This window comes from Condylura cristata, unplaced genomic scaffold (assembly GCF_000260355.1).
Source record: "Condylura cristata isolate star-nosed mole 26May11 unplaced genomic scaffold, ConCri1.0 scaffold00001, whole genome shotgun sequence".
Lineage (NCBI taxonomy): Eukaryota > Metazoa > Chordata > Mammalia > Eulipotyphla > Talpidae > Condylura > Condylura cristata.
In genome coordinates this window covers 79,214,053-79,228,764 of record NW_004567102.1, presented here as the reverse complement: position 1 = coordinate 79,228,764, position 14,712 = coordinate 79,214,053, and the positions used below count along the sequence as shown (strand labels likewise).

General features: G+C 41.6%; 1 protein-coding gene across 2 annotated transcripts in view; it reads right to left on the bottom strand.

The window, feature by feature from the left end:
• The window catches only part of SASH1 (SAM and SH3 domain containing 1), a 178,930-nt gene that overhangs the window by 45,567 nt on the left and 118,651 nt on the right, over positions 1 to 14,712 (bottom strand). For both annotated transcript variants that reach the window (XM_004673924.2, XM_012722323.1), the window contains one exon: positions 12,629 to 12,730. In XM_004673924.2, the coding sequence (XP_004673981.1) occupies positions 12,629 to 12,730 (102 nt within the window). The remainder of the gene's footprint in view (positions 1 to 12,628; positions 12,731 to 14,712) is intronic.

Sequence of the window (14,712 nt, the reverse complement as noted above, 5' to 3'; positions counted from 1 at the left end):
GCAGACGTGCTTCAGGAGGGAGAGGCCTTTTGCTGTGGTTTGGGGGCAGTTCAGTCCTACTGGCGTTTCCTTCCATGCTCCTAGATGGGCCTAGAAGCTGTGTGTGTAGAGGGCCCATCCCTGTCCCCCCTGACCTCAGATGCCCATCCAAGTAGGTAAGAAGAGTTCACGGGACTCTGCCGCCCTGATACAAGCATGTGACAGCAAGCAGCGGCAGCGGCTTTATGGCCTCTCTTCTCCAAGCCCACTTTCATCACCTCTGCGCAGTGCCTCATCTCCCTCCAGGGCCCAAGAAGTGATGCGTTCAGGTCACTCCCTACCTTGGGGCAGCAGGCTGGCTCTGGCAGAGTCTGTTCCAGATGGGCCTCGACAGCTACCAGCATGTATGTGACGTGGCAGGGACTTCTGGTCCCAGCCAACAGATGAACGTGTTATTCTTCGTGTTTATAAATGTTGCTCGCTTTTTAAAGAAATCACAATGACTTTAAGAAAGTGTTTATGGGTTGTCAGAGTAACTATATCAAATATGAAACACATTGTGGGGATTTTTCTTTATTTCACAAAGCTGTCAGGGAAGGACTCAGCTGTTTAGCAAGAAATATTTTGCTCATTAGCTAGTGACATCATTGCCCTGTGAAATTAGGAGATTTTTGTCAGCATATGGAAAAAAAGATGAGATTCCATTCTTTTCCCAGTGGTGCAGTGTAATACTGAAATAATCTCTCTGGCAGTTTCAAAATTAACTAGTGGACGCCAGATTTAAAGAAAGAGGAGGAGGTAGCAGCAGAAGAAAACATAATTACAAGATACTTTTATTTGTAAAAAATATGTGAGAATTTGAGGTAATGGTGCATCCCCTAGGGGCAGAGGCTTGTCAGTGCTTAATCGTTTAAGAAAATGTTTTAAAATACTAACTGTGAAACCAATGGAACAGCAAACGGATGGTGTGTTTCACAGTAAACTTTTTTATGAACTCACGAACTTCCAGTTACTTTTAATCACCCCCAAATAATGTTGCTCCTTTGCCCAGATGGAGGAGGGAGAAAACAGAAGACCTCAGGAATTCATGATCAAGTCGAGGGGGCCTGGGAATGCCATAAGCCCACTTACTCCAGCTCGGCCAGGAGCCAGGGAGCAGGGAAAATGTCTTTTCTTCAGCAAGGGACTGGGGTGGGACGGAGGGAGGTGGAGGAAAAAGAGCTGACTCCCTCTTCACTGTCAACCTTTGGAAGGTATCTCTGCTTGTGATGATGTCACTTTGCCCATAGATCAGATACCCCTGCTGCTTCTTTACAAGTCAGTCAATGTAACAAAGACAAAATGGTGGGAAGACGGTCTACAGGCATCCTGTGAAGAACAGTGTTACCCCAAGCACATCTTCAGTTAAGCACACCGAAGACTAAAGCAAAACACCAAGCCCACTCATTCCCAAGAGCATTCGATTCTCACATAATTCATGCCATGGAAAAAGGATGATTCAAAACAGGACTGCCAAGTAGGGCAATTACATATGTGTTTGAGATTCTAGTTTCTGGAACTGATGCAAGTTTTCATCTCAGAAGCGGTAAGTCTCCGAAGGGACTGGGTGGTGTTCAAAGTCACATTACTTTTATGGCATCTGAGACTGACTGATTCATGGGTCAGGCATGATGATTTTCTTGGACAGAGCTGCCAAGCAACCTTGTCTAGGCACATGACATTGCAGAAACAGAGGCAACTGGTGGAGTCTACAGGGCAGTGGGGGGCATGTGCAGAGACCACGTTCTTTCCTCCAACAAAAACTTGGGCCACCAGGTCTGCACAGTCAAGTGTTGAAGCTGGAGGCAGGTGAGCCAATCAGCGTTGTCTCCTCATCACAATCTATAGCCTTCTTATAATTTTCCTTACCTTTGTAGAATAAATAAATTGCTACTAAGCAAATATATGTCCAAATTTAAGAAATCTAAAAAGCCTTCTAAAATCTTTAGAAGGCTTTTTGTGGTCATCTAATTGTAAAGCTATCAGGTCATGCATGATGCACCCCAAGAAGAGCCTTCCACAGCTAGTGAAATGGCCACGAGCCTATGTAATTGAATGCTAAAGAAAATATTCTATCCAGAGTAAACCATCAAAGAAAGTACCTAAGTTAACATGTTAAACTTTAAAACCGTGATCAAAGTAAGAGGCATATTTCTGAAGACCTGTGGAAGATGCTCCCACGTCTCCAAAAGCCAGGGTAGGTTGGATTTGAAATTTATGTCACATGGCTCCAAAGGTGGAAGGAAGCAAACTGTGTGGCCTTCTCGGTCTTCTGATCTAGAAGCAGTGAACTGTTTCAGGAGAGTAATGGGTGAGAAGGAAAGACAATGGAGTAAAACTAATTCTGATTAAAATAAATTCTCAAGAAATTTACCAGGAATTGAGGAAATAAGTTCAAGGCAGGCTGCTTATGACTCTTGCCAGACTATAAAATGATTTTCTTGGACAGAGCTGCCAAACAACCTTGTCTAGGCACAAGGTTGAGCCATGATGCAGCAAACTTAACAAAATCTTAGGAAAGAGAAGGAAAGACCATGTATCCCAGAGAAGCCCACAATCTACCTCAAATTGGGCTTCCCCCTTCCCTGGCAATTACATCAAGCTATAGAAACAACAAACATAAATGCACCACCGAATAAAGCCCTCAACTGTAGTTTGAGTCATGTGTTCCTAGTGGGCTTCACTCATGATGGCAGGGTGTGTGAGGGGGCTTTGCCATGCAGGTTTGAGTGAAGTCATTCTATGACACTTGTACAATGATGAAACTGCCCAGCACATCCCCAAGGTTAAGTAATGCAAGCCAATATTAAGGGCAGCATGGCAAACAGCAATTCTCACTTTATCAGCAGAAACAGAAATTCTGACTAAGCCACCTAAGCACCATCAAGGTGAGAGAAAGTGTGTGGCAACTCTTCAAAAAATAGGAAAGAAAGGGGAAAAAAGAGAAAGAAATATGTTTAACACCAAGAGCTTATCCCCTGACCTCATCTTTCCTTTAAAGAAAAGCTAACTCTAGGGGCAGGAAGAAATTTCTTATAGTCGCTTCTTTCTATTAAGTTATTTAATAAGAACGTGAATTTAATTCAATGAGATCTCAAAGACAAGATGAAAAACAGGGACAGTATTGAATTTTAAAATTGCAATCATAAGGAAATAGAGGACCCAACAACTTAATACAGACCAATTTGTAAATAAGTGTCAAGGCCAAAATCAATATCTTAGAAATCACAATATTCATACAGAGAAAGACTATATTATATACGTCTATTTTCTCATACTACCTAAGTTTAAAAATGTATCTGGCTCCTCCTTACCTAGGTCTTTGTCCTGCTGCTTCCTCTAACCTGTCATATTTTTGTTCCTTCTCCAGATAAAAGTTCATAGGCTTCAGCCAGAGTTTCTGGAAGCTTCCCTTGCTATCCTTAGTACAACTTCGCAGGCTGTCTCTGTCCATCTTGCACTGGGTACAAATATCCAATTAAATCCCCAATCATGCTGTCACCCTCTGACTGTCTCTTCTTAAATACAAGCTCCCTTCGCATGGGCCTGGAATGTGGTAGATACTCAAAATGTCTGTACAATGACTGAATACAGAATGTTTAAGACCCAGCATTTTTTTCACCTACACTGTGGGTCATAGCACAGACCAAGCAGAATCTTTGTATGAAATAATTATGTGATATTATTAGCATTGTATTAGTACTGTCCAATCAACGAGGGTTGTCAGAGGGTGTGGTGTTGCACAACAGGAAAAGAAGCAGGGACAGAGAATTTGAATTTCTGTGTTACAGTATTGTTTTCCAAATGAATACCCCTGCCAAAGAGTTTTGCTCCAACTGTGATGACTTAAAAAATTCAAGTGGAAAGACTTCCTGGTGGTGTAGGGTTTAAAGTCTCACACGATAAGCTATCACCAGCCACTGTGGCATGAGTTTGATCCCCGACCAGGGATCAAACCACATGGCCTGCAGACCTTGTCTGTCTTGTCTGATGCTCCTCTCAGCAGTGTATTTCAGTAGATCCACTTGTTCTGTTCCCCCCACCCCTTTCTCTGGTGAATCCTCTCACCCCCCGCAGCTAGTCTAGGCCCAGCTCTTATACACATAAATAAAAATAAATCTTAAGAATTAGGCCCTCCCTGGTGGCGCAGCGGGTTAAAGCACAGCACTGAGAAACTAAAGCCACTTCTGCATGAGTTCGATCCCCGCCTGCCCCAGAGGTGACCACATGGCGCGGCAGACCTCTCCTGACCCACCCACTGCTCCCCTCAGCAGTGTCCTTCGTCGATCTGCCTGTTCTGTTCCCCACTCTGTCTCTGGTGAATCCTCTCACCCTCCGCATCTCTGGCCTGTACCCCAGTTCTGTACGAATAAATAAATAAATCTTTAAAATAAATAAATAAATAAATAAATAAATAAATTCAAGTGGATGTTAAGTAGTGACGGACAGCTACAACTTCTATCAGCTTGCCTTCGTTCAGCCTATACCTTAATCATGCATTACTCAGGGAACTGGAACTGGGTTGCTCTCCAACCATCACTTTATAAGATTTAGCTCAAGGTTTAAGAAGAACTACACATTTGATGAATCACTATTAAGCAAGTAATGGAAATCTTCTTTTACCCCAATCTCATGACAGTCACTCCCCAAAGCAAAGCAAGACACTGGCATTGCAAATCTGAATACCGATCCTTCCCCCAGATTACATTACAAAAATACCTATGTCAAAGTGGTTTGGTATTCATGTATTAGGTTGGACAAATAAAAACTGCCATATTGTAGTTCAATAGCTAGTATTTCTAGTTTTATATTGCTGAACCTAACAAGAGAAACAACAGAACAAGTGTCTTTAATCTTATTTATATTTAATCATAAATTACATTGTACTGAGATTATATATTAATAGTAGCTGGATATTTTGTCATATTTTTTGTTTGTGATGATCACAGGCTATGAGCAGACTCTGAGTCTCTGCTACTGCTTAAGCTAGTGAGAACAGGTGGATCTGGTTAACAGAACAGGAGCAAAGAGCCCATTTTCGGTTATTTCTGAGCCAACCATGAAGTGTCGGTACCTGACACGGTGGATAGAGCCCACAAACATTCCAGAGACCACATCATTACGCTCCCAGCCCTCAATAATTTCAGTACAATTAACTCCCATTCTTCCCAAACTCCAAAGGTTAACCACGCTAATGGAGACCATATTACTCACCCCCCATAATTCTACGGACACAACACCAACTACTGAAACAGATAATAAGCTGATCATGAGCTAGGGAGAAGCGCAATCAAGTAAACATGCAGCATCTGCACGAGCCTGTTCAACAACTCGCATTCATGTGCGATTCCACACACCGCTGACACGTGAATGGTGCGTACAGAGAGGGCACTTCTGCTGGAGCTCTAGCACTTCAGACAGACAGCACAGGGGAAGGGAAGAAGTCTTCGCATGAAGACTGCATGGCATTCTTCCATGTGACATGGCCGCTTGGGTATTCTCTCTCTGCCATTCCCCTGCAACACCCTAAGATGCGCTTCTTCCAGTTTTCCAGATGAGGAAACTGAGGCACAAAGAGAGGGGCAACTTGTTCACAGATGCAGAGCTAGTCAGGAGGCCTGGGTGTACAAATTATTGCATGGCCACATTCTCCTTCTTTCTCTTGGTGATAGTCCATATTAGCTGAGGGAAGGTCTCCTTGTGTCTGATAATGAAGAGGGAGACATATGCAATCTCCCTGTATTTCAGCCTCACTAAATTTATCATGGAAGCTTCAAGGAGAGGATCCATTTTCCAGCCACAAGCCCAAACTGACCTTGCCAATGCAAACCCTTTAAAGTGGAAAGCCACTTAAAATTAGTAAATATAAATTTAGTAAATTTATATTTAGTAAATATATTTATTTACTAAAACTTCTCCAGGAAAAGAGAAACAAACAAAAACCCTCAAAGCCATTAATTAATTAAAAACGATTAGGTATGTTCACGGTTGGGACCCGCTTTTAAATTTCTTTATAAAACACAATATTGTAAGACAGCACGGTCGTAGAAAGGCCCACTGGTTTCTTGAAGACCTTGACTCAACTTCAGGTGCCTGCTCTAACAGCGAGGCCTAGGTGACTCTTCACAAAATTTGTGTATCCAAGAATATTAAATCCATGTCAGCAAAACCTAGAAAATTGATACATTATTTTAATTGCTAAGACTAGTTAAAGGTGGAGAGATTTGTAAATCTGTAGTGTTGTCTTAGAAAAATCTTTTTGTGGGCCAAATTTTCTGAAAGGAGTAAGTTGATATTTCTTAATATTTTAACGACTAAAATATCGAAAAACTTCTGACAAGTTTTAACTTATTATCTAGAAGGTCACTATAGAAAAAGGAATGTATTCCAAATAAACCTATGAAGAATAGCCAATTTTTTATTAAAAATCTAGTTCTACATGAGTTTCTGATGCCAGAGGGAGCACTGTGGGTAAGCAGCTGCCCCTTGGGGAAGCATTAAGCACAGCCACTCTGCTCCCCAATGCAGGTTCTGCTCCCCATTCACATGTGATGCTGAGAAAGTCCAGTCTTCTTGGTCATGACAAAAGTTACAACATTCACAAGAAGCACTAAAAAAGCAACTTTACTCAATGCTCTCCTGGCTTTTAGCAAGTTCTACTTTAGACTAGGGCGGTGGCATTTCTCCTTTGACGATGGTTATTGTTGAAGCAGGTGAAATGACTTAAAAAGTCAAAATAAAACTCTTCCGCTGGTAAGGGACAATGGTATGGTTTGTAATTTTAGAAAGCCCCAAAAGGATTTAACAGCCCTGCATCATGCCACTAAAACAGCTCAAAATAGGGACATATTTTAGTTACCACTAAAAAAAGTCCATCAAGGAAACACTTAAAATAGTAGCTGAAAAAGGGGAGAACTGACCACTTGACATAGCCTCCCTGTCGTTCAAAATTCTGGACAAAGTTCAAACACGCTGGCTCCTTGCACTCCCAGCCAGGTTGGTGGCAAAGGTTTATTTAGAGTTGGATGGAAAGGTTACAAGAGGCACAGAAGGAAATACAGAGTCAGTGTGACACCAAGGTACAGCACGATCAGCTTTCTTTGCACAAATATTTTCCAACTCTACATTTCTTCAAATGTAGAAATGATCAAATACAAAATGATGACTTGTCTTATGAAGAACTCACTTCAGAAACTATTTCACCACTGCAGCTTCGCTTTACCAAGAACTCTATGGAAGCACTATTTCAAATTTTCTCCAAAATATTTTGTATGAGTTGAAACTGAAGAAACAAAAACAGATGTCTGCAATGACCCCAACGAATTCTTGTGCTTCATTGTTCTTGTTATTTTAAATTTGTACACATTAAGTATCTAAAAAATAATTTAAAAAGCGTCATATCAAATAACTGACATGACATGTTTTAGGAAGATGTTTCACTGCAAATATTATCATTAATATAGAAGCACCAGAGACAAATCACTGACTCTTTTTTTTTTTTTTTTATATCATTGACTCTTAACTACTGATTGGTACTAACATAGATACCATAATCTATTAAAACTTATGAGTAGGGTCAAAAATGTTCAAGTTCTGTATGATGGAAAGCATAATTGCTAAGGCATTGTCTAATGGGAGATAAGCTGAATTGAAACGCCAGGCATAAAGTTGAGAGCCTAAAACGAGATCTTTTACAACTTCCCCAGGCAGGAGGCAACATGAAAACAAAGTTGATCAAAATAAAATGAAAAATGTGTAAACAAATATCAAGCTATTTAATAAGGAATCAAGTTAAATACTGAACCAGAAACTTTTTAAAAACAGTCATAAGAGAAGTTTGTTAATGAAGAAGAGCAAAGCAAAGATTCCCCTCTGGCAATGAGAAAGCTATTTTTCACTTCCCCTGGTCACTATTTTTAGCACTTTACACTCTTGGAATCCATATGTGAACATGGATTTATTGTGCAGCAACATGCAATTATCTAATGTCAGTTGTGGGGGTGGGGAAGTCTATGAAATCAATGCAAACAAAATCCTACAGCATGACAGGCATCAATATAGGCATTGAGGCCAGGGGACAAAGGCCTTATGGTCCCTGAAACTTTCGTGGCCTGGACATTCCTGACCATGGCCAGTGGGCTATTTACATCTCAGTATAGAAAAGAATCGACAGAAGACTGAAAAGGCCAGCCCTTGCACAAAAGATAATCAAAACAACTCACCCACAGCAGCTGAAGCAGGATATAGGGGGAATTATGAAATTAATTACTCTGCTAACATACAAATCCAGCACCACTGAGAAAGGCTATTTTGGACAGGGTTTCTCGCTGCCTGTGCTGGACTGAAGTTGGGCTGACAGAGGCAGGCAGTGCTTAGGAAGGGCTCGGAAGGTTGGTCATGGTAATCAGGAGTATATAGCATTAAGGGAGTGGCTGAGGGTGGTTGCAGAAAATCACCTAGCAAATTACATGTGGGATTCGCAATGCTGCTTTAGGCAATGCTCTCTAGTGCCTGTCCACACCTACATCTCCTAGCCAAAAAGAGAAGTCACTTGAAGCTTCTGGAAGATGGTGCAGGAAGTAGAGGGTCACCTTGGTAACCCTAGTCTCTAGTTCTGTGCTGGCTAGACAGCAAGTGCTTCCTCAATGGAGAGAAATGCTCAAGAGCACAAATATGGATCCTTCAAGAAGCACCCACTTCAGTCTGACAATTTATATCAAGCTGAAGGTGCTGATTGGCCCTTGGAAAGCAGTCCAACATATCTTAATAAATCTTAGCGACACTTTCTCAGCAGCTCATTCAAAATGCCTACAGTCCTCAATTTATGCTAACTTTTCCCTAAATGAGACAAGCCCCTTCAAATTGCCATCTAAATGTGAGGTTTCACTGCAGTCCTGTTTCTCAATGGACTAAGTCCTATAGCTCCTGCTCTGACTCAGAACCTATTCATCACGGCAGCGTCCAGTGAGTTGCAAGCTAAAGTAGCTGCTACGGAGAATCAGGTCTTTGTGTCGTCCCCGGGCTGGGTTTGAATCACATCAGTCCTGAGTTACTGTACTTATTGTCCGTGATTCTTTAGGTTCATGATTTACATTTATATTGTTAGTCTTTACTGCTTGGGGATAAGAGACCCAAAAAATCATGGACACGGTTCTTTTGATTACCTCATAGTCCCCAGACACGCTGCTTGGCCGGCATATGACACATTTATTATTATAAATGGTAACGTCTCAGTTTCTTTCACACAAAGGCTTGCAAATTAATAATGCTTTGAGTTTTTTCGTAGCTGCAATGGAATCTGGTGCTTGATTCAGGAAAGCAGGGAGAACACTAGGTAGTGGGAGGGTTACAAGTACTTCTGAGAAGTCATCACTTGGTGCTTAGAAACGAAGAAAGGTAAAGACTGAGGCTGTAGCTGAAGACATAAAACATGCCCTCTAAGGAGCCAGGAAAGCTGGACATTCAAATACAGCTCTGTTGGGTGGACATTTCCATGTGAACTAGACATGGATTTAGGCCATTGCGACAGACACAAAGATGACACGGCGAGCCTTTCTTGCCCAGAGAACTCATGATTTCCAGGACGGCATAGACAATGCCTACTATTAATTCTGACAATCCAGGATAACTGCTAGAGTTGGCTGGTTAAGCTGGAGTAGCAAAAACTGAGGGCAGGAAGCAGCAAACTTTCACTGAGGAGGTTAAAGTAACTTTTACAAAGGAGGTAGCTGTGGGGTTTCATTTTGGAGGATGCATTGCTTTTTACCTGGAATGATCTGGAGAAAGACATTTTTGGAAAAGGACAAGAAATGGCACGAATTAAAGCAGACCATGTGAAAATACAAGGTGTGTTCAGTACCAGATGCATGGTCTAGCAGAAGATCTTAGGGATATTGGTGAAAGGCAGATCACATAAGGTCTCAAGTATGCCAAAAAGCTTGGAATTTATCTTAAAGAACTGGAAAACCACTTGACTTTATGGAAACATGATTCCAAGCAAAGAGCTATGTTTTATAAAGATGACTGCATGGACAGGAAACAAGAGACTGAAGACATGGAGGTAGAATTAGAAACCTAACAAACAAAAGAACTGCACCCTAGAGTCAACAGGATAACTCTGCCAATTCTCAGTCCACAGAGGTGAATGAGGGTATCATGAAAAGTCTATTTCAAACTCTGGATTTCTCTTCCTTATAACTGATGTAGAACTCCACATTTAAGAAGCACTGTTTTGGTCACAATACATAACATTGATATTGGAAAACCCAACTGGAAAATGAGTAAAATTGCCTTTGTTCACAGATGATGTGATCTTACATATAGCTGTCCCTCCTCTGTATATACACACAAACTGTTAGAAATAATAAATACACTCAACAAGGTTGCAGGATACAAAATCAGTAAGATAAATACAGTTCCATTTGTATATGTTAATAAGCATTTTTTTAAAAACTGAGAAAACAATTGTATTTATAATACCATCAAAAGCAATGAAATACTTAGGAATAAACTTAACCAAAGACAAGATGTGCAAACTAAAAACTACAAGATGTAGCTTTATAAAATTAAGATATAGGCCCTCCCTGGTGGCGCAGCTGGTTAAAGCACAGCACTAAGAATCTAAAGCCACTTCAGCATGAGTTCGATCCCTGCCCCGGAGGTGACCCACATGGCACAGCAGACCTCCCCTGACCCGCCAGCTGCTCCCCTCAACAGTGTACTTCAACGATCTGCCTGTTCTGCTCCCCACTGTGTCTCTGGTGAATCCTCTCATAGCTCCTAGACCTCTGGCTTGTACCCCAGTTCTGTATGCATAAATAGATAAATCTTTAAAAATTAAATTAAATTAAATTAAGATATACATGTAAAGACACCTGTGTTCATGGATCAGAAGACTTCATATTGGTCAGATGACAATACTACTCCTCAAGACAATGGTAGACCCAATGCAATTCCCATTGCATCTTTTGCAGGAACAGTAAAACCTGTCCTAAAATGCATGTGGAATCTTAATGGACTTAAGCAATCTGAAAACCCCAAATTGGAGGGTTCACAGTGCCAGCTTTGAAAATTTATCATAGGCTACATTCATCAAAAGAGTAAAATTCCTACAAAGGAGAGACATACACACCAATGGAATAAAATAGACCACCCAGAAATAAACCCTTTATATCTGGTCAATTACTTTATGATCATTCAATGGGAAAAGGACAGTATTTTTAACAAATGGTTCTGAGAAAACTTAGCATCTACCTGCAAAAGAATGAAGTTGAACTAAAATGTTACACCATAAACAAAAGCTAATTTTAACTTTACAATAATAATAATAATATATGTGTAGTATATATGATAATAATAAACTTAACAGCAAAGATTATAAAATTTATAAAAGAAATGATAGAAAAAAATCTTCACAACAGTGGATTTGGCAATGATTTCTTAGCCAAACACAAGAAAGCCACAGGCAACAAAAGAAAATATAAATTGGACTTCAAAATATAAAACTTTCATTCATTAAGAGTGAAAAGGACCCACAACAGGAAAAAAATATATATATACAAATAATACATCTGATAAGGGATTAATATCCAGAATACATAAAGAGCCCGCACAACTAAACAATGAACAACAAAACAGCCTAATTCAAGAGTGGACAAAAGTTGGAATAGACATTTCTCCAAAGAAGATGTACAAATGGCCAAACACATAAGATACTCAATCATTAGAACTACAGAAATGAAAATGGAAACCACACTGAGATGCCACATCACACCTACAAAATGGCTCTCATCAAAATGAAACAAAATGACGAGCTCTGGCTGTAGAGCAACTGACCCTTCAGACACTGCAGTCAGGAAAAAAAAGTGGTGTAGCCACCCACCATGGAGAGCAGTGTGGCAACTCCTCAAAATGTGAAACAGAACTACTAGGTAACCCAGAAATCCCAGTCATCAATATGAACCCCAAAGAGACAGCAGGGTCTCAGAGAGATACCGGTACACCAATGTTCTCAGCTGCTTTGTTCTCACAGCTCAAAGGGGGAAACACCCACGTTTTTATGGACAGATGCATGGACAGACACAATGTGATATGTACAGATGATGGACTATTACCCATCCGCGAAGAGGAACCAGAACCAGTGTGTGCTATGCGGTACTTAGTGAAACAAACCAGGAGTGCATGAACTGACGGGTACTTCAACTAGGCAAACTTCTGGAGAAAGAAAGCGGAATGGGGGTTGCCATGGGCTGGGGGAGAAAGAGAATCAGTGGTTACTGTTGAATGGTTATGGGATTTAGGTTACGGATGATGCAAAAGTTCTGGAAATGGAGTGTGGTGATGTTCTACACAGCCGCGTACTTAATGCCACTGAATTGAACATAAAAAAGTGTTTATAAGGGTAAATTTTAAGTTATGTATGCTCTACCAGCACAAACAGCACTATTTGGACTGCAGATGAGTACATCAGATAAAGGAAACGGGGTGACATGTAAGAGGCTGTTTTCACATCCAGATGAGAGTTGGCAGGTACAAAATGGAACCTCAAGGCTGGACTTGTGCAGGTTCTGCCCTCTGGGGGAGGTAGCCGAATGCGCAGACAGGAACTTACATTGCAGTTTGAGGAGGCATCAAAGGCTGGGTCACAGCCGTCCGGCCAGTCGGCAGGGTCCAAGGCAGCAGAATGCCGGTGCTGGGCCTCGTATTCCTTGAGCTGCAAGAGGAAATTGAGGACTGAACAGAAGTAACGGGCAGCGCTCTCTCAGACCAAGGCACAGGCTGCTCTGGCACTTTCTCCCTCTGCTGCTGGTGCCGGCCAAGAACCAGGTTCCTCAAACCAGAAGGAAGCTACAGGCCCTGCTGGGGGTTTTATCTAGATCAAACCCACTAACACAAAGGACTCTGTATTCTGTGTTCCCCCCAAATCCTTCATTCCCCTTACCAACATCTTCCAACAGCAGAAATCCATTCTTTTGGTTCAATTATATGTGCAAAAAACACAAGTTGCCTCTAATTTGGCCTCTGACTCACCTTTATACCCTATACATTCCCCTCGCAGGTGACACCTGGAGAACACAGGTATTTCAGTAGGGTAGAGGGGAGGTCTGCAACTGATGTTTAAGGACGTGCTTTTCCTATTCTAGACTAGTTCAAGCTACCAGTTCACTGTTCTCACCAAGCAAATGTTATGAGTTTTGTTGAGGTTGAGAGGAAAATAAGGTGTCTAGAATAAAGGGATTAAAGCCTAGGTTTTGACTTCTCTGAAATACATGATGATGCGTTTCAGAACACGAATCAATGTAACCTAGTGGGATTGGAGGAAGGACCCAGCACTGTTGCAGTTTCCAGGGCGAGGAAACGTAACCCTGCTACCAGATACAAAAGTTGTCACCACAACAAAATCCTACAGTAAAACGTTTTTTAGATATGATCTTAAGATTTGGTCAAATCAAGTCACTAAAACCCAAAAACTATTTGCCCCAGCAGCTGGGGAGACAGTATCAGAACTGACCCCCTAACACTGACAGAGCCTGCATGTAGACAGATCCTCTGAGGAAAAGCAACTCTCCTAATAAACATTTCTACTATGTAATTCTCTTCTGCACAGACATAAGACAGGACATGGACCAGGGGGATGGGATGAGGGTGGGGTGCAGGTGGTACTGATTATTAAAGGTTTGGTGGCTGAACCGAAGAGCAGCTGGGAGCCCCCCCCCAGACAAATTAGTTCAGCATTAGGCTTCAGTTTCTCCTCTTGGAAAATGGGGGTGACATTTCTATTTCACAGGGTTCAAAAAGCAAAATTCTTCACATACTGTACCTATCGATGGCCTTATTATCATGATAGTGTTGTAACTTCACAGTGCATGCAGGTTCTGTATAGAATGTTCTTTCCTTCTGGACAGACTGGTATCTAGGGCGACATTCTCCCAGTAAAACGAGAACAGTCACTGGTGGGAAATGGGGTTACTGTTTGTTTTCTTGAGGACTCTGCTTTGCCTACAAACTCCTTCTTAACCTCAACTCCTACAAGCCACTAAAAAGGCTTCATCTCTAATGAAAACAAAACATATTCCCAGCTAGTCTACCATCCTTCCACGAACTGTCCATTTTCATCATTTAATTGGGGGCCCATGAGTATGTGTGCCTTGTTCACAGCAGCACTATTCACCACTCCACGACGTGGAAATAACTCTTCCCATCAACAGAGTGTGAATAAAGAAGTAGCAGAAGGAGGAGAAACTCCAGTGTGGGCGGGCCCTGATGATGCTAACTGAAACAAGTCAGACAAAGAAAGGCAAATGAATTCGAGCTCACCTATGTGTGGAATATCAGGTTAGTGGAGGTATTGGGAGTTGGGGGTGGCGGGTAAGTGAGAAAGGGAGTTAAAATGACAAACTTAGCTTTAACATAAATAAGTGTTAGGGAGATAACGCACCACATGAAGACTGTAGTGAGTGTAGCTGGAAGAAGAGTAATAATCCTCATGCCTAGGGATAGAAGCAGTTCTTATTTTGCTTTTTAATTGTGTTTATGTGAAAAGACACCAACAAAACTGAATGCAGGCCCTCTCTGGTGGCACAAGGGCTTAAGTGTAAGCACTCTGAAGCCATCCACGGATACTGCAGCACAAGTTCAATCCCCAGCCAGGGAGTTGACCCACATGGTACAGCAGAACTCTCCTGTCTCCCCACT